The 24,339-nt window shown below is 40.7% G+C and overlaps 1 protein-coding gene across 2 annotated transcripts in view; it reads right to left on the bottom strand.

Moving 5' to 3' along the window:
- Window positions 1-12,861, bottom strand: part of LOC140360830 (voltage-gated potassium channel subunit beta-2-like) — a 46,269-nt gene extending 33,408 nt beyond the window's left edge. Inside the window, exon 1 of one of the 2 annotated variants that reach the window (XM_072446245.1) lies at window positions 12,266-12,861. In XM_072446245.1, the coding sequence (XP_072302346.1) occupies window positions 12,266-12,534 (269 nt within the window). In that variant the 5' untranslated portion in view covers window positions 12,535-12,861. Of the gene's footprint in view, window positions 1-5,583; window positions 6,330-12,265 lie in introns of those variants that run through there. The other variant, XM_072446244.1, reaches the window with a different exon arrangement.
- Between the last annotated feature and the right edge of the window lie 11,478 nt (window positions 12,862-24,339).

The following is a 24,339-nucleotide window of genomic DNA, read 5'->3' as shown; positions in this document are numbered from 1 at the left end:
TTGGTAACACGTTGTTTGAGTGCTGAACAGTTAGAAAGTGAACGTGTTGTGCAAATCCTCTTTGTAATGTAGACACCTATAGTCATAGCCACTTATTGTACACATTACTTTAGTAGTAGTGTCTTTTTATGTATCTATATTTATGGCATGTTTCAATTCTCCAGCTGTTCTTGAACTGTGCGTAGCTGGAATTAAACATAACACACTTATCTTATCGTTTTTGAATTTTCCACATGTCAAGCTTGATTTTGATGCTAAGGATGAGACATTTTCGATACCGATGTAATATCTAACACAACGAACACCTCGGCTCGTACTCCCTGTGCCCTCTGTCTTTAGTTTACAGGAGACTCCGCTTTGCTTGTATAATGCTGTTGATGACGTTGTGCAGATCACGCTGTCATCGCACAGCTATTCACAGAAAGGAGCTGGGGAAAGAACCGTAAGCCTCGTCAAATCACATGAGCAGCAGCCGTTGCTTCTCACTTGGCAAACCGCCGGGGAAAAAATGACTTTCTGTGCAAATATATGCGGCATTTCAACCTCTTAGTACATAGAGATTTGCCATTAAGTGATTTGCAATGTACAAAATGTGTCAGATGCACAGATTATATATTACTGGATTTAAATTGCATGTTCATAAGCTCAAGTGACCCCCGCACAGCTTAAGTAAGACGCATGTGCTCTTGATACTAAGTCGAAAGAGAGAATTATGGAAAAGTAATAATAGTGATAATACCAATACATCATTTCCTGCACCCAACTGCGTCGTTTGGTTCAAATAAGTAACAGCAACTATGATACATATTGTTACATTGTTACATATTGTTATATTGGATCTGTGGAGAGGTCTTTGGTTTTGTCTGCCATGAAAAGTGCTAAAAAAATCTTTGAAATAAATAATTAAATGAATAAACCGTTCCCATTGTTTAATAGTGATTTTTCTGCCCAGCCTCAACTGTTGCTTTCTTATAATTGGCCTGAGGGGTTTAGATATATCAAAATGTATCCATGTCAGGAAGAAAATATTAAGGATGGCCTATTTTCTAAGCATGGGAGTCAATGTTGGCAAGAGAGAAAACTGCTGAAAAGGTGAAATGCATCAGAAAGTGCCAGGTTTACATCATCAGCACATTTAAAGAACAAACGTAGATTTGATAACGAACCATAATAAACTTTGTCCTAAATTTTAGATCAACCTACACAGACAACACACCTGATCTGCTTCTTGGCTGCTGTTGGCGTAAAGAGTCTGGTTACCATGGAAACAGAGTGACATATTTCAGCCAGTGTGACATTTGCCCCTCCAGTGTCCAAAAATAGATCTGTAATTATTGTTTTCAAACGCAGTCACTAAGTAGTAGACAAGGCAAGAGATGTACTTATTTAATTAGAAAATCATACATAGAAAAGACTGTATAAATACCTCAAACAAGACATTTTCTAAATTTACTAGTTTGTCTGTTTAAGACAAACTGTTCAACCTGAATTGTGTCATGAAACAAACGCAAAATTATTTTGGTAATTATTTGCAATGTTTATAGAAATATAAAATTGAACTTTCTGAAAGACAAATAAAAGTGTGTAATAATGTGACAAAAACTGCCATATAATGTTCTTTACATTTAGGTCTATTTTGGGGCTATAGATTTAACTAAAAATAATTAAGTTTCCATCTAAAATTATCACAATTATTATTTTTTTGTTCTTACGATTAAATTCTGACCTGAATAATTACGATTTTCGATTAACCCGGTAATAATCTTGACATCCCTTGTGAGCGCTAACTCAAGAAGTTTATGTTCTATCTATTTTTTATTACACAATGACACAGCAGTTTCTTCCGTTCTCCTAAGTTCTCCCATACACAGATAAAGTATACATTTTTAAATGAATATAAAGATTGTGTGGTCTACAAGTGAAGTTGAGCGGGCCGGTGTGACAGCCGGAGCTGCACGAGTGTTAAGTGGGAGCAGATGCTCTGGTGTGTGACCTGTCAGAGACTGATGAATCCTCAGGTTAATGGCCCAGCATGAAACACCAGAAACATGTTGTCACACAGGGCAAACAGCTACAGTGAGTCCCCTCCGAGACTGAACCCCACCATTCCCATCAAATACCAAATACATTGAACTGGAAGTTTGGCCATTTGAGTCTTTCTCTCACCAGCTCAAACTACCGTATTTTCCGGACTATAAGTCGAAGAAGAAAAAATATATATAAGTCGCACTGGAGTTTAAGTCGCATTTTTGTGAAAATTTACTTGATAAAATCCAAGACAAAGAACAGACATTTAAACTTGAAATCAATTTAAAATAATAACAGATTAAAGAACATGGTGAATAGGTGTACGTATGCTAACGTAACACCTTCAGCTACATGACGCACAGACAACGAACTGTGGTAAGTGTCTGGTATGTTAACGTAACATAAACAGTTATTCAGATAACTATAACATAAAGAACATGCTAACAAGTTTACCACAGCATCAGTTTTACCCCAAATCACTAAATCCACTGAAATCTTCTTCCTCTGTGTCACTTCTAAACAGCTCGGCAAACTCCGGAGGTAGAGGAAGTGCAGATTCTTCTTCTACGTCGTTTGGAGCCTAGAGCGCCCTCTTGAGGTTGTCAGTGTGAAAATAATCAACATGTGACATGCAGTTGCCAGTAACGAATAATAACACATATAAGTTGCTCTGAAGTATAAGTCGCACCCTGGCCAAAAAAATGATAAAAGCAACTTATAGTCCGGAAAATATGGTATTGCTGTGTCCTTGGGCAAGACACTCAGTCGACTTTACGTTGGCTGGTGACGTTGGCGCAGAATAGTTGTGTCTAATGGAGTAACTTACCACTGTGCAGAGTGAATCAAAATGAACTACAGTCAAGTGCTTTGAGGAGCTTGTTAAGCTTAAAAGCATCATTAATATGAGCCATCATTGTTGTAACTGATATAATATGTCCTTAGTCCAACAGCTCAAACTGATGTTTGAATGGATTTCATTTTCAATTTTGATTGGGTTCTAGATTTTGAACTGATCTCTAACAGGTCTCATTGTATTGATCTAAGTTGCGACGGCGACGATGTTGAGATCTGTGGAGCAGGACGTGTCATGAGCAGACGGGGAGCTGCTTGTTCCTGACCACAGCTCGTCACTGACACAAGTGTAACTGTGGGTTCGACCTCCTGACGGAGCAGACGGACCAGCGCGGCGCTGATGGGGAAGAACGACACACAAAAACTAAAGGCAATGCTCTGGGTGTTGCCACTGGCAACTGCAGCTGGCCATATGCTGGATAGACTTATTGAGCTGCAGCCTTCTCTGCTAGTGACACTTCCCTGTGACAGCAGCAGTGAAAGCAGCTTAGTGCAGCACACTCACAAGTACACTGTGTGTGCAATTAATGAAAACTGTGAGCAGAATCTGGGTTTGCCTTGTGGCTCCTTCCTTTTTTAAACGCATATTAATGGAAAACTAAGATCTCAATCTACTTGATTCACAAGAGACCTAAATGTCCTCCGAGATACTATTATTCTAGATTTCAAAGAACATCTTGCTGGAGACAGAAGAAGCTTTCAGATTGCATGAAGTATAGTTATACGTACATAATGTATTTTCACATTTTCCTCAGCACTAGTCTATGTTTGTTTGTTTTTCCATAATCGAACTCAAATGGGAAGACTGCTGCAAGATGCTTTTGTGACATCAAATAACATACTCTGCTTTTGTAAAAGCACAAGCTGGACTCCTGTGGTGATTGGAGCATTGCTATTGCGGACATTTTATTCTGGTGCAGTTGAGCACGAGAGGCAAGGGCCATCTCCATAAAGCTCATAGGCGACAGGCTCAGGGGCTTTGACTGCACACACTGTACTGTCTGCTATCACCCATTACAATATGGCGCTTTGCTATAGATTATATAATCACATCTCTGAAGGTGAGCAGTTTAAACGTTTAGTAAAATGACTATGAGGTGCAGACGTGGGCAAAGCGCTCGAAATGCCACAGAATCATGTCGAAACACAACTTCAATCTAAAATCACCTGGAAAGTAATTCATTACAATAAATCATCAGATGTATGTTGGTAAATGTGCACTTGTTTTCTGCAGAGACCACAATTTGAAACTTTGGGGAATCATTTAAAAAACTTCTGTTGATGTTACTTTTCCAATTTCCACAATTAAAGAGACAAAAAGAAGGTTAATTGCGTGTTTCCAGTAAAGACATGGTATGTTCATTTCTGTTCTGTGAGATGAATGAGATGTCTTGGATCCTTGCTTTAGCAATGAGGCCTCTCTACTATCTCTATCATGTAATCAAATAAGTGTTCATAATATAACTGTGTGCATTCACAGACACGTCTATAAACAGCATCACCTGCGATCTAGTTACTCATGTAAGAATTGCAATAATGCTCATGATGTACATTTAAAGCCTAAAAGATGATCTGAGGTCAAAAGGTCGACACAATCAATCTGAAATGCAAACCATTTCCTATTTAATATGTCCTCACTTACATGTAACCCTTCCCCTTTCTCACCCCCTACACAATGGGACACTACAGACTCAAATGTGTATTTGAAGATCAACAGGGCATGTGCAGATGTTACTTTGTAGTACATTCAATATGAATGTAACTCTGTGACTGGGGACTGAGATCACGCACTCATTGAGAACAGCATCCAGAAGACTCGGAACATCTTCAGCTCTGTTACCTCCACGTCTGACCTTTGAATTGTACTAAGACCCACAGTTTCATGCACAAAAAGCCAATAGGATTGCTACGTTATGGAAAATAAATCAAATTCTGTTTTTTCCAGCTACGTTTGAATTTGTATTATATGTTTAAAAACTTGGTTTCGGTTCAGTGTGCACGTGGTAAACAACTCCAGCAGCATTAACATTTGAGAGAAGACTGAAAAACAAGAATCCTATGAATTTTAAAACATGTTTCAAGGGATACAAGATTTTTCTATAAAAAGGCAGGTTGTTTTGTTCTTTGCAGAGACAATGTTAATGTGAATATTTACAGCCTTTGCAATGTGATAATTGTGCCAGATCGATTGTGATATATTGTGCAGCCCTAATAACAAACAAATGTTAATACAGGCCATAAATATAGAGACTGACTTGAAATGGCCATATCAAAGGTGAGAGCTAAACTTGAACTAAACTTGAACTTACATTTAAGATAATAATAATAATAATAATAATAATAATAATAATAATAATAATAATAATACATGATAAATAAAAAGGCCTGCCAGCTTTGGATAAAGTTTACTAAACAAAGGTGGGTCAAATGCAGAAGACCAGCAGAAGGACATATTTTGATCTTGAGTTTTGAGGATGCTCTGATAAGATTAAAACTTGGCAGGGTCTAAACCAGGACTTCTTCCTCCACTTCTACTCTCAGTGGTGCTTGAGAGTAGAGCTTGGACTGGCTCTGATCCCAGTCTGGAGCCCGGGGAAAACGTTGAACTTCACAATTCTATTCCACCATGTCACAATTATGATGTGCTTGTTTTGTTCACATGTCTCCTCTCGTACCTAGGGTCTAAGTGCTGCACATACGCACCTGTACTTCATGGTGGTGTGTCTCCCTATGGCCTCCTTCATGTGGGCGTGTCCATGGGGGGCTTGCCTTGACGACTGGGCATCTTTGATCTTCACCGACCCTTGGGAGAGGTAGTTCCCATTGCTGCCCTGTCCGCCGCCTCCAGATCCTCCTCCACCGCCTCCACCTCCACCGCCACCTCCTCCACCACCACCACCGCCTCCCCCACTGCTGCCACCCACCCCCCCACTACTGCCCCCCGGTGGTGGGGCAGTGCGAAGGCCGCAGAGTCGATCCTCACTTCGACTTTTTAGGTTGTGCTCTGTGCAGGCGAATGAGACCTGCATCCTGACCCTGTCGTCCTCTCTCTGGGGTGTCGAATCTCTCTAGTTTTGACTCACTTCAAACGTTTGTCTAGAGGTTCCAAGACAGTAGCTGCTTCTTGTTGGACACAGCATTCACATACAAAGTGCTGTCATAAATTTTGGCCGGGAGTCAATGGAGAGTTTTGTAAAGGGAGCAGTGTGTCCAGTGTCTAACATGGCACACACAGCGCTGCCTTCTGCTCCTGTCTGCTGATGCAAAGCTGGCAAAGGATGCTGGGACTTTTGACACTCACAAGATGCATGGGGGCAGCCCTCCAAAAAACATCAGGAAGCTTGTAAGCTCTCAGCAGTCCCTCCGACAGATGGGTTCTGGGGATGAGCAAAAAGGGAAACCCCAAACCCGTTTTACATTATAGCGCAAAGCCAAGGGGGGCCGGTCTTCAAAGCGACTCCTCTGTCCCCAAATGCATCACTGGTTGTCCTGTGACTCCTGTCGGCTGGTCCGGCACCTGTCAGCTTGTCTTCAGCTCGTGTCTGCGCTGTGTCTGAAGGCTCCAGAGTGCACTGCAGCAATGACACAACCGCCCCGGCCGCTGGCATCCCCGCACCTCCGGCACAAGCGGCAGGGCATGTTGTCTGGCGCGCGCTGCGAACACACTTTCACTCCGCACCAGCACGAGACGTCCCTGATGAAGGTCCCTGATGAGGCTGGCGTGAGGCAGAAATCACAGAGGGAAAGCCAATGGATGCATCCCGAGCCCAGCCTTTACGCAGCGTCAAAAATCGGCTTCAATCAAGGGAATGGAAAGGGGGGGAACGGACTGGAATCACTGAACAGCCGTTACCTTCTACGGCAGCGGGACCGGAGCGCGCGCCGGCGGCCGCAGTGAGCTTCAGAGCGGCTGTGCAGGTGTCACCGAATTCACCCAAAAAACCTTACGGTGCACACGGTGATTTTTGGAGAGGAGGAGGAGGAGGAGGAGGGGGGGGAGGAAAAACGCCGGTATCCTGGCTCAGAGGGGGATCTGCAGCACGCATCGCATCATTCTGATCGGCCGGTAATTTCCCCGCCGCCTCCGAGCTTCATGGCAACACTTTAGCGTTTTTTCTCTTACCTTTTAATGTGTTTCTCCCTCTTGTATATTCACGACACACGAGCGACGTATGTGGGGGTTTGCGGCGCGCTGGCTCCCCCTCCCTCACCCGCGCTCTCCCTCTGTCTCCCTTTATCTCCCTCTATCTCTCTTTCTCCCTCTATCTCCCTCTATCTCTCTTTCTCCCTCTATCTCCCTCTATCTCTCTTTCTCCCTCTGTCTCCCTCTATCTCCCTCTATCTCTCTTTCTCCCTCTGTCTCCCTCTATCTCCCTCTATCTCCCTCTATCTCTCTTTCTCCCTCTGTCTCCCTCTATCTCCCTCTATCTCCCTCTATCTCTCTTTCTCCCTCTGTCTCCCTCTATCTCCCTCTATCTCCCTCTATCTCTCTTTCTCCCTCTGTCTCCCTCTATCTCCCTCTATCTCCCTCTATCTCTCTTTCTCCCTCTGTCTCCCTCTATCTCCCTCTATCTCCCTCTATCTCTCTTTCTCCCTCTGTCTCCCTCTATCTCCCTCTATCTCCCTCTATCTCTCTTTCTCCCTCTGTCTCCCTCTATCTCCCTCTATCTCTCTTTCTCCCTCTGTCTCCCTCTATCTCCCTTTATCTCCCTCTATCTCTCTTTCTCCCTCTGTCTCCCTCTCTCTCCCTCTATCTCTCTCTCCCTCTGTCTCCCTCTATCTCCCTCTATCTCCCTCTATCTCTCTTTCTCCCTCTGTCTCCCTCTATCTCCCTCTATCTCTCTTTCTCCCTCTGTCTCCCTCTGTCTCCCTTTATCTCCCTCTATCTCTCTTTCTCCCTCTATCTCCCTCTATCTCTCTTTCTCCCTCTATCTCCCTCTATCTCTCTTTCTCCCTCTGTCTCCCTCTATCTCCCTCTATCTCTCTTTCTCCCTCTGTCTCCCTCTATCTCCCTCTATCTCCCTCTATCTCTCTTTCTCCCTCTGTCTCCCTCTATCTCCCTCTATCTCTCTTTCTCCCTCTGTCTCCCTCTATCTCCCTCTATCTCTCTTTCTCCCTCTGTCTCCCTCTATCTCCCTCTATCTCCCTCTATCTCTCTTTCTCCCTCTGTCTCCCTCTATCTCCCTCTATCTCCCTCTATCTCTCTTTCTCCCTCTGTCTCCCTCTATCTCCCTCTATCTCCCTCTATCTCTCTTTCTCCCTCTGTCTCCCTCTATCTCCCTCTATCTCTCTTTCTCCCTCTGTCTCCCTCTATCTCCCTTTATCTCCCTCTATCTCTCTTTCTCCCTCTGTCTCCCTCTCTCTCCCTCTATCTCTCTCTCCCTCTGTCTCCCTCTATCTCCCTCTATCTCCCTCTATCTCCCTCTATCTCTCTTTCTCCCTCTGTCTCCCTCTATCTCCCTCTATCTCTCTCCCTCTCTCTCCGTCTGTGGGGTGTGAGTACTTCCATCATTTATCAGCAGTGTTTTCTTTTGACGGCATAAATCATATAAAACCTTCATGCGTGCGTTTGCCTACGATGAAAATCCTACTATTGCGCCCGCACTATTCCACTGGCTTCAATTGGGATTCGAGTTATTAAATAAATAAATGTAGAAATGCTCCCCACATACAAAAGCCCAGCTCACATGCTTTACTACAGCCGCCACACCCACAGCGCAGCAGTGATGCTCTTGTCATTTCAGGGACAGTCTCTCACTTCATCACGTCACAGCACAATATCATGACCATCAAATCACTTGGACGTGACATGACGTGACATGACGTGACGTGGAGTTGCACTTGCAATTTAGTGAAAGGGAAAGGTTTAAAAACAAGATTTTCCAAACCAATGTTCAAGAAAATCTACTATTAAAATAGCCAATAATTTTATATTTATTTTTACTTAAAATTGTTGTGCAAACACTAACCTTAAGCAAGTCCAATTACTTACAACATTTCTTAACAATTATAATAACAATAAATTTAACAGAATGTGTGAAACATTTAATTTATTAGGTAAATACAACAAAAGACACATTTCTGATGGAGGCAAAGATGTATTTGATCAACAGCGTGAATGGCACAATAGGCCGACTGTAATGAGCTGTAGACTAATACTAATGGAACTAATAACTGGGTCATTTAAAAAAAAAATGCAATTATTTAAATACTATGGCAACTCATTTTCTAATCAGGACATTCATTTGAGACTTTTCTTTTATGTATTTTAACGTATGGCCTATATTTGAAAATATAGTCAATGTCAAAGCAGTTAAGTATAGACAGAAACAAAAACTTTCTCTGATCCTACTATGTTCTCAGGATGAATTTCAATGTTTGGTGAAACAATTCTAACCTTGCTCGCCGACAAACATCTAAATGGTCAAAAGATTAAATTGTTTGTACTGTATTTTTTCATTGTTTTGTCCAAATCACTGTAACTATTCTGTCACAACCTAAAAGAAAAATGACAATGCTCACTCAGGAGAGGCACACAGCACACACACCTTTTTTTAAACTTCTGTCTATAATCTGTTCTCAAAGGGAAAAATCTGCCTCCTCCACAACGGGAAAGCACAGGCAGCAAAGAGTGTCAGGCAATCAGCACTTTTTAGGACCCATTTAGCATTTAGAGCAAGTTGGGATGGCAAAGTTTCCATCTGCACAGAGACAGAGCAAAGTGCATGCCATCCGCTGTGACATTAATGATCTTCCGTCCTGTTCAAACGCAGTCAGCAGCACCCACATGGCCCTCTTCCAGCGGGCCAAGGTCACCAGGGTGCGTTACAGAGCATTGAGTCAATCTCTCCAAAATGAGCAAACATCAGGAGCAGCTTTGTATTCACACGTCAATAGAGTCACATGCACAAAAGGTCACCCGCACACTACTCTAACCAATATTGTCAGTTAAGCAGTTATTTACAGTTTAAAAAGGACATTATGTGAGGAAGATGACCAAAGACGAGAGCTGCTTTCATTAGATCCCAACAACGAGACAATACGAGCTGTTCAGACAATATTACGTGTTGTTTCCTTTAAATGTATTAGTTGAGGTTTAAGTATCAGAAAGAACAAAAATGACAAAAGTGCAAAAAATATAGTCACTTTACACACTTCTTTAGTATATATAGTATAGTATAGTTTTCTTTTCAAGCAGCTCTTTTTGCAGGAAATTTTATTAGAAACAATGTACAAATGTTGTATTTAAAACACCAGTCACAATATTATGTCTATTTAGATCCTCCGTGCATCTCTACAGACAGGATAAGAGATAAGACTCCAATCAATGTCATTAAAGGAATCTGCTGCCAGTGTAATTTTTAAAACCAGATTAAAAACGTTTTTATCTAATGACACTTTTCAATCATTTACATTTTTAACACTTGTGAGCATGCATGTTAATCTACTGCTTTGATGTTGTATTTTTCCTCCACAGTTAAGCACACTGAGTTGCTGCTTTGTATGACACGTGCTGTATAAATGACCACTGTCCTCTGACTCACTTCTATTGTAAATGCCTCAGCTACAGTCTTCTCAAACATTTTGCATATTTGGCACCACTCCTTCTTTATCTACCTTCCCACACGTGTCTATCAAATGCCCTGTCCGGCTTGAGGAGTCATGTAAAGGTCCAATGGTGGTTAAGATAATGCGACTTGAGCCACAGAATAAACACATCTGTCACATTGTCCCTTTTTGCTGGGAGCGCTGCAGATGACAGCTGCTTTGCACTCTGGAGCAGCCAAGACGATTGTTTGTGCTGCGCCTCTGCATCAAATGTGCATGGCTCTGGGAGGGCTAACAGCTAAATTTATCCACTCTGAAAAACTGCAACTTTGAAGTTCTCTTGTCAGACATCTTGTTCTTCTAAAGCTTTGGCCCGTCTCAAAAATGATGCGGCTTCAAGTTTGTCAATCTTTAAAAAACAAAAACACAGTGTTGAAATGCTTTAATCTTCTATTTAATCCACAAAATAAATACTTTTAAAATATAACGTTCTTACAGTTCATGTTATGTGTGATGCTGCCCATGCCAAAATGGTCTCAGGGAATAGACACGAGTCATAAGCTAAAGTCACATGTGTCACTACAGGCCTACAGCATATGTATAATGCTATAATGCTGTATTAGTTTGCTGGGGGTTGTACAGCGCAGTGGGCAGCTTCAGAGGATGTGAAATGTGCATATGGTTGAATTAATAGCTTCTGGTGCTGCACTGCCATCTAGAGACAACTATTAGTATTGTAAAATAAGAGTAAACCAGTGAAAACATGAGCGACTTTAGCACAGAAGTATCAATAAATAATAAATATGTGATACAATACTAGTTTAGAACATTACTAGTAGCAGTATTTCCCTTTAAATAAGTTTAAACTACCATTGTTAAACCTCAGACAATATAGAAGTTATGCATATTATTTACCAATTTTAGTTTTGGTTCATACACATTCATACGCCTATAACAAAGGAAAATGTATTATTCACCAATGCTGAGCTCTGAACATGGCATGTGTCGTTCTCAGTGGAGGAAAAAAAGGCTTTCACAAATGCTTTAGGATTTTTCCCACCATTTCCTAACAATATATTTCAAAGCTTCTTTTAAACCATAAACACAATCAGGGAACGGCACTAGAGACAAGAAAAACAACAGCAAAATCTGAATTTGCTGTGCCATGTAAACAACTACTGCTGTTATGTAATACTGTTCTGACTATCAGCATATGTATAATGCAGGAGCTAATGGGGATCTTAATAAACTAAACTAAATTATCATTATCATTATCATTCAAATTGTTGGTTTTGTTAAGCCATTTTTAAATCAGATAAAAAATAATAATACAGCAGGAAACATAAGCTACATAATAGAGTTCTCTTGCAACTTAAGTAGAAATATTCCAGTTAAATTTTAGGGTTTTAATTGTATGCAAGATATTTATTTTGTTTTAGTTGTGTAATTAACAATAGTTGGGTTAGCTACTTTAAACTGAAGTAGAGATGGTTTACTGGTATCAGAAAAAGATTAAAATCGTTATTAGGCAGAATACTGTAACCTGATTAATAGTTTGCATAGTTTGTGTGTGTGTGTGTGTGTGCGTGCGTGCGTGCCTGTGTGCTTGTGTGTGTGTGCGTGTGTGCTTGTGTGTGTGTGCGTGTGTGTGTCTGCTTGTGTGTGTGTGCGTGCGTGCGTGTGTGTGTGTGTGTGCTTGTGTGTGTGTGTGTGCGTGCGTGCGTGTGTGTGTGTGCTTGTGTGTGTGTGTGTGTGTGCGTGCGTGCGTGTGTGTGTGTGTGTGTGTGACCCTCCTGACATCTCCTCCTGTCTCCACTGCCTTGCTGGTGTCTCTCACCTGTAGACCATAGCAGAGCGCTGACCCTCGCACTCAGCCAGAGACAGGCCACACTCTCGTAGGTACAGCTCCAGCCGTCTGCGCTCCACCAGCCTGTGAGCCGCTTCCAGGATCTGAGACGCCAGGGCCTCCTCATGTCTCTGCTCCTGCGGCTTACTGCGGGCCTTGGCCACAATGCTCCCAGAAGAAGACGAGGCTTTGGGCTTCTTACTGATGCCATACAGGTCCTCCACGGAATACTTTCCTCCTTTACCACGGCTCGCGAACATGATGTCTAGACTCCGAAAACAAGACTAAGGAAACACGCTTCTCTCTTTAGTCAGACGCTAAATAAGAAAGCAGAGCTATTTTGATAGAGGAGCACAAAGATCTGAAGCATTTGGAAGATGTCAGACGTCAAATGAGAAGCTAAAATACCCTGGAAAGTATCAACTACAAAAACTCCTGATTGGTCTTTTGTTGATACCAAAATAAAACAGTTCAAAGATTTCAGAGGAACAACAGATGATGTGAGGTGTCCCTTTGAGTCGCAAAAAATGAATAGTGCAGAGCAATCTGCATCTTTTATCTCTGAAAGGAGGGACAGTGAGGGATTTGTGCGGCAGCCTGGCCAGCTTACATTTGTGCAGATTAAGTGCGGCCAGAACTGCTGCTCTTCATATAATCTCAAACATCAGCAGGTCAGAGTTATGACCTCGTCCACAGATGTGGCAACTCGAACACACACGTACACACAGCAGTCCCCTGGTGTTTGTGATATCATCTATTAATATGGTGTGTTGTCCTGTGTAGCTATAGAAGTGGGCCGCAATCATAAGAGGCCATATAACTGACAGTAAACCAGTCACCGTACACACAGCAACAACAAGATTTAGCTTGTGCAATACAGTTTTATGTTCACTTACAACACATAGCTGTCCCTAGCCTGAGGAAATGGAGACAGTCGTCCATATTGAATCATTGCAGGAGGTAGATACTGTGCAATGGGCACACATGCAGTGCTATTTGCCTGTAGAGTTTTTCTTTAGTTTTTTTAAGCTACTTGTGAATAGTATAGCTTGGTTTCAAGTATACTGACTAATAGCAAGAGATGTAACAATAACCAAACCTTTGTGATATCGTAGTGTCAAAGGTTTCACAATAATAATAAAGTGTCATAAAGCCTCAATTGAACAAGAAGCTTTTTTTCTTAAACAAATAGTTTTGTTGCAGCCAAAAAACATAGGGAACAACATTCATTTCAGTGCAGAATTAAGCATTATTAGCACTTTAAAATTCAAAGTCTTTGGAATACAACAGTAATGATTTGCACTGTCAAGGTGTTTTGAAAGCATAGCTACAATTCTGTTATATCACAATAATTATTGTACCGCTAAGTGAATATCATGATAATAATAGACCGTGAGATTTGCACATTGTTACATTATAGCATGATTTTCACCAGCTTTTCATGCTAAATATCAGTCTCGACAGATTTCAACATTCATTCGGATATAAAACCGGATCATATGTACACTTGCTTGCCTTCACTGGATTCACGTCTTACTAAAAATGTAAAAAATATAACTTTTGGATTCACCCCAGAGACCTTTAAGTCGACCAAGGCTTCACTAAAGTTGCCTTGTTGCAGACGACAGTAGCACTTAGCGAGTGGCACGAGCTGTGGGCATTTCTGACAGTGTCATGGTCAAGCTCTGGGTTAACGCGATGCCAAGTCCCCAGTGCACTGTTCTGCTCACACCCTCTCCACAGAACTGCTCCGAGCCTCACACCGGGATAAAGGTCAGCGCTTCTTTGGATGAGGATACAATTAGAAAAATGTATATATCTGGAAAACAATGCGGGTTACATCCCACATCAAACCAGACTATTTCCTCCCTGTGAGACATCCCAATCTCTCATTTCAAAAGCCGCCGCTAATGAACAAAATGGCATCATAAAGTAATTACACAGGCACGGATTCTTCACATCACGGTCTAATTAGCGTGACGGAATTCACCCAAAATGAGTATGAAAGATGAGAAATTAAGGATTATCATGCAGAGGTTGTTTTGTGTACTGTACATACAATATGATTACAACAAGGGATTAGAAGATGAATGAAACGTGGCATTCTTTTCATTCATTCATGATTGACAACTCATTCATGTGTCTGTTCCTTCATCCAGAGGCTCCAGTATAAACACACAGCTCCACAGACTTCGGTAGCAGTGGCTTTGAGAGCAGAGAGATCATCTGGGATTAAGCCCCCATAATCGTCCCGCTTCGATTGACCACACTCTGAGGCAGCTGGCTGAGGTCACTCTCTCCATCCGTCACGGTGTATGTTACAAATCCAGACGGTTTTTGGACCTATAGGATTTCAGGTAAAAACTGATTATGCTAATGTTCCACTAGGATGAAGGGAATTATGATATGTGCGTGAAGGGGAAATATGTGTGATTGTGTAACATGACCTGGGACAGGCTCTGAGGTGGTTTTTAATATTGTTACGTAACACTGAAAAGACCATAAGTTTAGTGAGTAATGTGATGAGTGATGGAACAGTGAACAGTGGCGCTTCAATACGGGAATATGCAGGACATTTTTTACGCCGATGATAGATGGCAAAATGTATTCTGAAAATTGATTAATTGATTGATTGATTGATTGATTAAATCATTTTCAACAACACATTAACTTTGTGACATGAAACCACAACAAATTCAATACAAGTTGGCTACTAAAAATGGAAACATTTTAGTAATGCCAGGGGTGGGGCAGGACACAATTCCTACAAAAAGAAGAAGACAAAACAGAATTTTGACTAAATACATTTTACACTTGTTCACAATTTTATCTCACAAGAGTTAATATGCGTAATAAGCTACTACCATGATTAAATATACAGAGGAATCGGTGATAGTGATAACGATAAGCCCTGTTATAGTGTCCTGCCCGAGTATATCTTGTCTTGAAAAGTTTTTGTCACATTTCACATTAATGACACATATTATAGTGGTTCATGCTCCACCTCTAACCATGTGGATTTGAACTCTCTCATCTCCAACCTGTTTTCTCCCTTGTATTGTTTGTTTGCGTCTGACCAGTGTCCAGGGAGTGTCCAAAAGCCCATCCGAGCTGTAACCATCTACAGCAGGGGTGGGCAATTATTTTCCTCCGAGGGCCATATTCGAATCCAGGCAAGTAGAGGAGGGCCGGCCCGCGATCATTGAAGTGAAAAAAAGAAAATCTGAAAAATTAAATATCAAATAAAATATAACTTTTCTGTCAAATATAGACTATTGGATCTATTATTTCATTAATTTCTTGTCATCTTTATTAAGGACACAAGTGCAGACAGATGTTACAGACAGTTAAAAAATAGAAACTCAAATCTTTCTGGGGGCCGGATTAAACATGCCGAGGGCCACATCTTGCCCCTGGGGCCACAAATGCCCAGGTCTGATCTACAGTAACTAAGGCTCTGGCAGGAAAAAAACAGAAGATGAAAGAACATACTCACAATCCTCTGCACACTAAGCTATTTATAAAGCAGGTCCAAAGTTCCAAAATAGATATATAACTACAGACAATGCTGAATGTTACAACTGGTTTGAAAATGTGTTGTTTCTGTTTCTTGTTAATTATTAAAATGGTAGTGCTGAGTGAACATTTTAATGACAACAGTGACCGCTGTATGAACTGCTGTTATACTTGGAGCGTGTCATTCATTGTTAAATAAGATAATGCCGCAGGATTTTCACGCTGTTGCAAATATGTGAGAACGCAATTAGAAACCAGAGGATTATATTTTGGAGGAATTTTTGCCGTCAGGGCTAAGCTAAAGCTGTTGCAGTTCATTAGTTCAACACTGGTGTTTTGTGTGTATCGATGTAATGCTCATCAGACGGAATATGCTATATCTACCTGTGTTAGTTGAGTGAAGAAGTAACTTTGGAGTTAGTTCCACATTTAATTTTGGGCCCACTAAAAATATTAGCCCATATCACCATAGCCTTTACTTAATTACTTTTACTTTTATTTAGTGGAAAGCCCCTTGCGATGTGTTATGTGTCCAAAACACAAAGACATTGTGATACATACAATAAAATAGACCGATGGGGACAACACCGGTATAAACAGAGATATTTTCTATTTGACTTACTTCCCAGCACTGTCCATAAAAAACAAAACAAAAAAACATAGTATATTATCACAGCAGATAATGCATTTTTCAGCAATATCAAAGTGTAGAGTGCTAATCTAAACTAGAAGCATAAGCATTGTTGGATAATAAACTAATTGTTTGAGATACTGGGAACATGCATCAATTGTATTTGAAAAAATTCAACCCATTGCTTTTTTCAAATAAAATCCAATGATGAGTTTGATGTGGATGTTCAAGGATGAATCTACAAAACGAATTGAAGAGTACATTCAGCATAGTCAATGAGAGGTAAAACCAATGGGGTAATGATTCTTTTTCTGACTTTAAAGTACTCAGTATTAAAGCTCTTTAAAGTACCAGTATTAAGCGCAACACAAGAAGCGAAATACAGTTTTGATGAAACAATAAAATATTACTGCTTTTATCAAAACGTCTAAGTGTCTACAATAGAAATAAAGGCATTTAAGTGCAGACCTCTGGCAACTAAGGCATCAAAATGATTTGTAAGTAATGATTTGTTCCTTTACAGACTCCTCAGGGAAGCAGTTATATCCGTTGTGCCATCTGGTATTTGAACCTACCAACAAAGCTTTACATTTGAAGTTTGAATCATACACTATGTTATAAATACTAAGAATTCTTATAGTTAAAAGGTGCATTGTTTTTATTTAGAGTTAAATACTACTGGTCTGTTTTGACTTATAACCAGACTTGAACGTCTCCATGTATTATTAATAAGATTATACAAGTGTACTGTATTCCCGAGCAGCTGGGTGAAGTGTGAAGGGCAAAGAGACCCTCATCCATTAGCTGTTGGACCGTAACAACATGGTCCTGGTCCCAAAGTGAGTGTGCTCTGTGACTAATGTATCTGAGGCTTCTTTCCCCAGGGGTGTAACTGCCTCACTTCACCTCTAGGGGGAGACAGAGCAGTGCAATATTACCTTCAGATTGTTTTCTGCCATCTTTTCAAACTGCACATGGCAAATAATCTAAACTAACCAGAATCCACATGAGCTTTAGCAGGCGAAACAGGCTTTTTTACAATTCTGAAATGTCACTACACTCAAAATAACTATTCCCTGTTATTTTAATGTCGCCTACTTTAAAGTTGCACCATGTATATTTTCTGTGCACTGAGTATCTTTTCAGGATATTTGATTGAATTGCCTGGAATATTCCATAGTTTGGCATTAATCTTGGACAAAGTCAGATCTTTGGAGATCTCATATCAGTGTCTACAAGAGTCCACATGTTTTCCAAGGTATTTTTTAGTTTTATTAGATAGATAGAGATTACATGCAACGCTAAGGAAACTCCAAGGTAAAACAATAACCTCTCCATGGAGACAAGATCCCCACTATAAAAATTACAGTGCACCTTAAACAACAGTCTGTAATATTTGTATGCGTTTAATAATTACAATACTATTCTTGTATTGGCCCTTTTCTCATCTTATTTCCCTCATAATGCTGCTTTTGTGATGAAATGTTAAAATGTTTTTCACTAGACCTACATCTTGACTTGAAAACAGAAGACTAAATATTGAATCTACCTGCAATATATGCCTACGTCTGCATCCAGATTTCACCTTGATACAGTTGTGTTTACTCATTAGCTTACACAGTGATGCATTTTGAATGACTGATTCCTGCATGTTTGAGTATTCCTGTATTGTTCTGCAACTGAGACTCCAGTGCTCAGGGATTTCCCGTTTTAACCTTCCCCCTATCCCCACCCAAATCTCTGTACTGTGTGATTATTTGAAGAGTTCAGATGCAGTGATCCTCTAGTTGTTTATTTTTCATTTTTATTAACCTTTATTTAACCAGTTTATAAATCCATTGAGATTGAGTCCTCTTTTACAAGGGTGAAATGCCTAATAAGAGGTGGGGCTTATCAGGTTTGGAGTTTGAACATGTCAAGTCAATGTTTCAATATTTCTATTTTATTGATCTACTTATTTATATTTCAATACTAAGCACCTAAAAAAAAGCTCAATGTGTCTCCTTTAAACAAACAATCCTATTTTTCTGAGTAAAGAGAGCGCCTCCTCCTGAGACTTGCCTCACCCTCGTGCAGCTGTTTCTCATATTTTGAAGCTGGGCTGTTTTGAATGACATGGACAGCGCAGATATGCTTTGGTCCACATGCTAACGAGGTGACTCCTTGAACTCTGACTGCGGGAACAGTCAGTCATAAATCAACAGAACTCCACGCAGCATGCTTCCCTCTAGTGGCGGGGCGAGTCCCTGTTCCGTCCACTAGGGGGAGTGCCAGACACAGTCATTCCATGAGTGAAACACCATCAGCAGCAGCTCCATCGCAACATGTTTTTGGGGATGTTGCGTGTTACAGCAGAAGACTGGTAGTCTCTGTGTTAAATGTCCACCCAGACTGGACCACTCGCCCCTCTCCTGTAATCTGATTACATTCAATAGCGCTGTGAGTCACATAAACACACTTTATATTTGTGTAAATGTCGGTGCATTGCGCCCAGATGCCGTTCAAATCATAACCATATGCCCCTGCTCAGGTTTCTAAGTGGAGCGCAGAACAGAAAGGCTCTAAACAGCGCCGCGTCAGTCAAGCCTGCAGAGCTGTGTCTCACTGTGGGCCTTTGGAGAGGTCACTATTACACGTGAGCGCTGGTGTTTTCACAGTATAATCAACAGTTGTGATGGATGGGCATTAATTTGAGCCAGAAAGAGGCTGAGGGCGTGTGTTTGGGGTCCTGAGGGGAACAGAAGGGGGTGTTGTTATCTTCTGGCCTGCTGTGCTGGGAGCCACATCCACATCCACAAAGAAACACACTGGAAATGTGCATGTTTTAAAGTCAAGGCCATGCGTGTTGGTTTGAATAGTCAGGTTTGAGTTGGCCTATTCTTCACTTATGGTCTCATGGACTTACTTGACCCTCTTCAGGTGCTTCCAGTTCATTGAGTGACTCGTTTCTAAAAAAAATCATCAAAACCATGGTTGTTAAAGTAAATCAGAAAATGAAATTTTTTATATAATCCATAGGCTTATTAATTTGTATCAATACTAAATAAATGACAAACAGGACAAAGTTTGACCTTTCCTGAACAGTTTTACGTATGATGATTTTGAGCTTCATCAGAACTGGTACATGAAGAGTACTGTTATAGTACTATTATATTATATATATATCAAGCCTATTCCTCAGAATGAAAATCCAATTTGAAATGTTAGTATCGTGACAACAATTAAAACTGATCAAACAAACTTAAAGATGTTTTGCTTTAATTTAAATCTATGCCTTTTATTTCAAGAAATTGACTCATAGAAATGACTTCATATTTTCTTCTTGTACTCGGTGTCAAGTTTATTATGCATTGATTTTCTTCTTGAGTCAGATTGTTTGAGAAAAACAGCACTCGAACTTAGATTCACAGCCTTCTCCTCCTTCTGAATGTTTACTCAATGTGCGTGTGTGAAAATAGACTGTTTAGGCCATAGGTCGCCAATCTGTAATTTACATACAAAAAAAGAAGTGGAGAACTCTTGTTGAGGTAAACACACACACCGCAGAGCAAATATACAGACTGAAGTTCAATGTAATCAAGAAAACAAGCAGAACACAACAAGAGGAGGGTTTTGATGTTTTACACAGGGCTACAGCTCAAACCTTTCAATCTAAATTCCACATTCACGGGTCATGGGTGGGATGAAAGAACTTATAAGCATGTAAAAAAAGAGAGAAACAGAACAGTTCAATCTTTCCAATCAAAATGCAATAATGGATTAGTTAACACTCTATTTTTATTGCATTAGAGCATAATTGCCTCAGTCTAAGTCAAACTTCTCACTACTTTGGATGATTATATTATTCAAAAGGCTATGAGAATACTACTGATCATTGCCCACCTCTTAAAGCAGTAGTATTTATAGTATGTTTAGCGGTAGCACTGGATGAAGTAGAAGTAGTGGCCTATGCCTTGTTGAGTTGATGAATTGTTGTAACCAGATCGAACCCAAAACACGTTTGGAGGGTCTGGAAAAGTTCGGGAAGGGGTGCGTTGGATTCTTGTGCTCAACGTAAAGATATACACAGATAGGGGTCAAAGGAGAAGAGGAGTCAGCTTGAGTTAGTGCTGGAAGGTGAGGCATGTGTGAAAGGTTAAGCACGGCACTAACCACTAAAGCCGTCCATCTGATTTTAGCTTCAAAATGGACGTATATCACACACCAAACTGATTCCATTATCTCAAAAGACTTTCATACGTCTTTTTTTTCTCGCTCTCTTTAGTTCGCCGGGGTTTGAATTCCAACGCGGTCCTTGAAGCGTGGATCGGATCTGAACAAGGGGGTGATTTAGGGAGAAGATGCAAGGAAGGTCAAAGTTATTTCATTTCCAGTGGATGAGGAGGCGCTGAACAAAAGGGGGCTACAGGAGAGACTGATGGCTGCTGCTGCTGCTGCTGCTGCAGTGAGCGGAGTGAAAACCAGACAGAGTGGCATAGATCTGCAGTGCCCAGGTGTAGTAAGAAACATGTGGGATCAGGGATGCTGTCCTGGGACTGTGGGGACAGACAAAGCAAAGATAGTGCCTCATTTTTGGAGTGAGGAAGAAGGATGTGTGTAGAATACCTGTGAATGACTCATATGGCTCATATTAAAGATGCACTGTGATCATTTTCAGGTGAACTGTGTGCCACTGTCCCAGAAAATAGCCCATAAATAACTATAGAATACATCAAACTAAATCAAAGTGAATTAAAAACAAAACGAAAAAATATATACAACTCTCAATACGTTTTTAATCAATATCCATGTACAGTTTGTGTCTTTGTTTTGTCTTAAATAAATAGCAAGTGAAGTGAATAAGTAAAAAGTATGTAGTAATAGTGATTGATCTGCTGCTTTAGAAAGTTCACACTGCTCTGTGATTGGTTAAACCCACCTGTCACTCACTCAGAGCCTTATAGAGGCATTAAATAGAGGAATAATGAATCACGAAATGAACATCACAGGGATTATATCACAATTGGATAGTTATCACCATAGAACCCTAGTGAGCACTTTTTAATGATCCTGAGGCGGAAAAATGTTGTTTGACACGTAAACTGCTGTGGAAGGATCCTTTATAGATCATTCTTTATTGATCAACACAGACTAAACTGTTCTCGCAGTGGTATGTGGGGTGATTCGCCTTGAAATATGATGTTACGTCAAAATATAAATACAAGATAAATGGGTGACGCTATCATTTATGAGTGGAGGACACATTTGTTCATGAATAGTCATAAAGCTGGAAAAAGGCTAAAAAGCTAAATGGAGAAAGCTAATTTGCACCCCTGAACAGGAACAGCTGAAAGGCAAAGGAGATGTTGTGAATAATTTATTTGTATTGAGTCTAAATTGATTCAGGAAGTAGGCGGGCGAAGTAAATACTTTAAACTATATTTGACGACAAACAGTAGTAAGAGGAACAGGAAGACAGCGGGACCTGCAATCTAAGGATTTACTTATGTGGATTAGGCAAGTGCTAAAATAACAAGGCTGGCACTACATCAAACTGTACTGGAGCCTGGGAGTATAATTAAGTTCTTTTGACACTCTATTTAACCAGGTGGGTCTGTGAAAATGCAGTGATGGACTGGATACGACTAACTGCAAAATCAACACACATTTCTGTACAACAGCAGGGACAACATTTCTTCCTGTGGCTGTTTGGTCACAGAAAGAGAATCCAGGCTTAAAGAACCTAAGCACAGACAAATCCAAGAGAGTCCATCCAGCATTTTGTAATTAAAAAGATCTTGAGGAGGAAAGTGTGTATGGTGGTCACATTTGTGCACTTCCTGGAATCTTGTGTAATTGTAAACTTCCTGGCATAGAGCGTTCTGAGAGCACAAACCTGAACCAGAGCTTTGGTCTTATCTTATGGTAAACATATATATCTGGTTGAGACCTGGGCTTAAACCAGGCTGCTGGTTTGTCCAGATCCATGCCATAAACAAATAAATCTTGTTCTTGACCCAGGTCTGACCTGAAAAGAAAAAAGTAATTTAAAGCCAGAGATTTTTCAGACGTCTTACTAGACGCAGAGGCGGTCAATATGTAAATGTACTTAAGTACTTAATTACGTAAGTATGTTTTTGCGGATGTGTATTTTTGTCAGGTAAATATTGGTTTGACTTCATATATTTGAAAGACAAACTACAATACTCAAAAAAGGTTCCAATTACTGAAGCAGTTTTCCACGTCTTTTACCTTCTGAAGCTCACTTCAGAGGCGTGCTTTGTGCAGACGTGCTGCTAAAGACACACACTAGAGAAGGTTTTCCCCTCCACATGTTGTAGGTGCCATTTCTAACAAGCTTTGACTTATTCTTACTTTGGAAATAGTAAATTAATGATACAAAATGTAATAAACAAAATGTAAGCAAATAGATTTTCCCCCCAGTGTAATCTTTTACATCCTTTGTACTAATTTACAGGGTGTGCTGTAATTTTGTCTTTAAGGACACAACTGTATTCTATTATTTTTCAAGCCACAAAGTAGTACTAATATGACCACTTCTAACTGCCCAAGGCCCATTGTTGCTGAAATAGTCTTCATCAGAACAGGAAATTAAATACACACCCATAATTGTTCCTCGTAAATCAAGAATAAACAGGTTTTAAATGCCAAGAATAAATAATAGGATTAAATCAACAGGCCTGGACCGCACCCTGAAGCTAAACCATGCCTTAACCATGCCTTAACCAGCCTCATTAGGCCTAAACAAAGACAAAGAGGTCTCAGAGGTCTACAGACTAACCCAGAAATTACAGAATTTGTGAACATTTGTGAACACCTCCCACATGGCCCATGCATGACTACAGCCCTTGTCTGCTGCCTACACCCTCTCCTATCCCAAACATACCTGCCCCACAGCTTGATAACCCCAAACGTGACACCCACCATCATCACTCCGCTCGCACCCGCACGCTTCACTTGAATGCACAGAGGAATGTAAAGCCCATGACACAATCCTCCAAAACTCTACAATCTGGTTGGTGCTTTCTCGACAGCACAACATAATGAATGGCCATTGATAGAGAGCACAAAGCCAGGGCCAGATCTGCACTATATGCTGGGGTCAAAGTTCATCCAAAACACTGACAGACATAGAATACTGGTCTGTCGCTATGGCTCTGCAAGGGAAAACACACGCACCATAACTGCTAGCCAAAGTTCTTTATGGACAGGGACGGAGCCACATGAGGGCAGTACAACAGGAGCTTTGAGTCAGTAACTTACAGATAATGAGCACACTAATCAAGGGATCTGAAGACTTTTGAAATGCTGGCAGGTTATGGCAAGAACACGGTTGAAGAGACAATTGGCTGTACAAAACAAGCAGGTTTTTAACCCTTGAGCTACTCTCCAAAATAGTGTGTGCGGGTTAAATATATTTTTCAAGTTCTGGAGGGGGAGGGGGAGGTGGGAAGTGGTCACCCAGACCCTAAGATAGCATGAGGGCTATTGATGGCAAAGTAGTGGCCATTGCCCAGACCTGTTTGGATCTGCAGACGTTTCAATTGAGCCTCCAAATCATTTTCTTTCTTGGTCTTTTTTGACTGTTCATGTATAACACACATGTTAAGAGAGATATGTTGGTATCGTTAGTTCATAATAAATATGGTGTTTCTGGTAAAACCTACTGTATTAATAGGTTTCATTGGATTTAAAAAAAACACTTCTTATAGGTAGGCCTAATATGATTGGACCTAATCTTTCCAAATATTGCAGTTGCTATCGCACACAACAAAATACATTATCAGCATCCTTTAGCACCTCACTAAAACTTTAACACAGTACAGCAGTCTTGTATGTATGAAAGACCTTTTAAGCCATGCTATAAGCTGCTCAGAGCCTGGGGCGCTGCAGAAGAATAGAACATCTCTTTATGATT

This window comes from Eucyclogobius newberryi, unplaced genomic scaffold (assembly GCF_026437365.1).
Source record: "Eucyclogobius newberryi isolate DKJ021-1_F unplaced genomic scaffold, fEucNew1.0.hap1 SCAF_15, whole genome shotgun sequence".
Taxonomy (NCBI): Eukaryota; Metazoa; Chordata; class Actinopteri; order Gobiiformes; family Gobiidae; genus Eucyclogobius; species Eucyclogobius newberryi.
The sequence above is the reverse complement of the archived record's forward strand: the minus strand, read 5'-3'. Positions and strand labels throughout refer to the sequence as shown.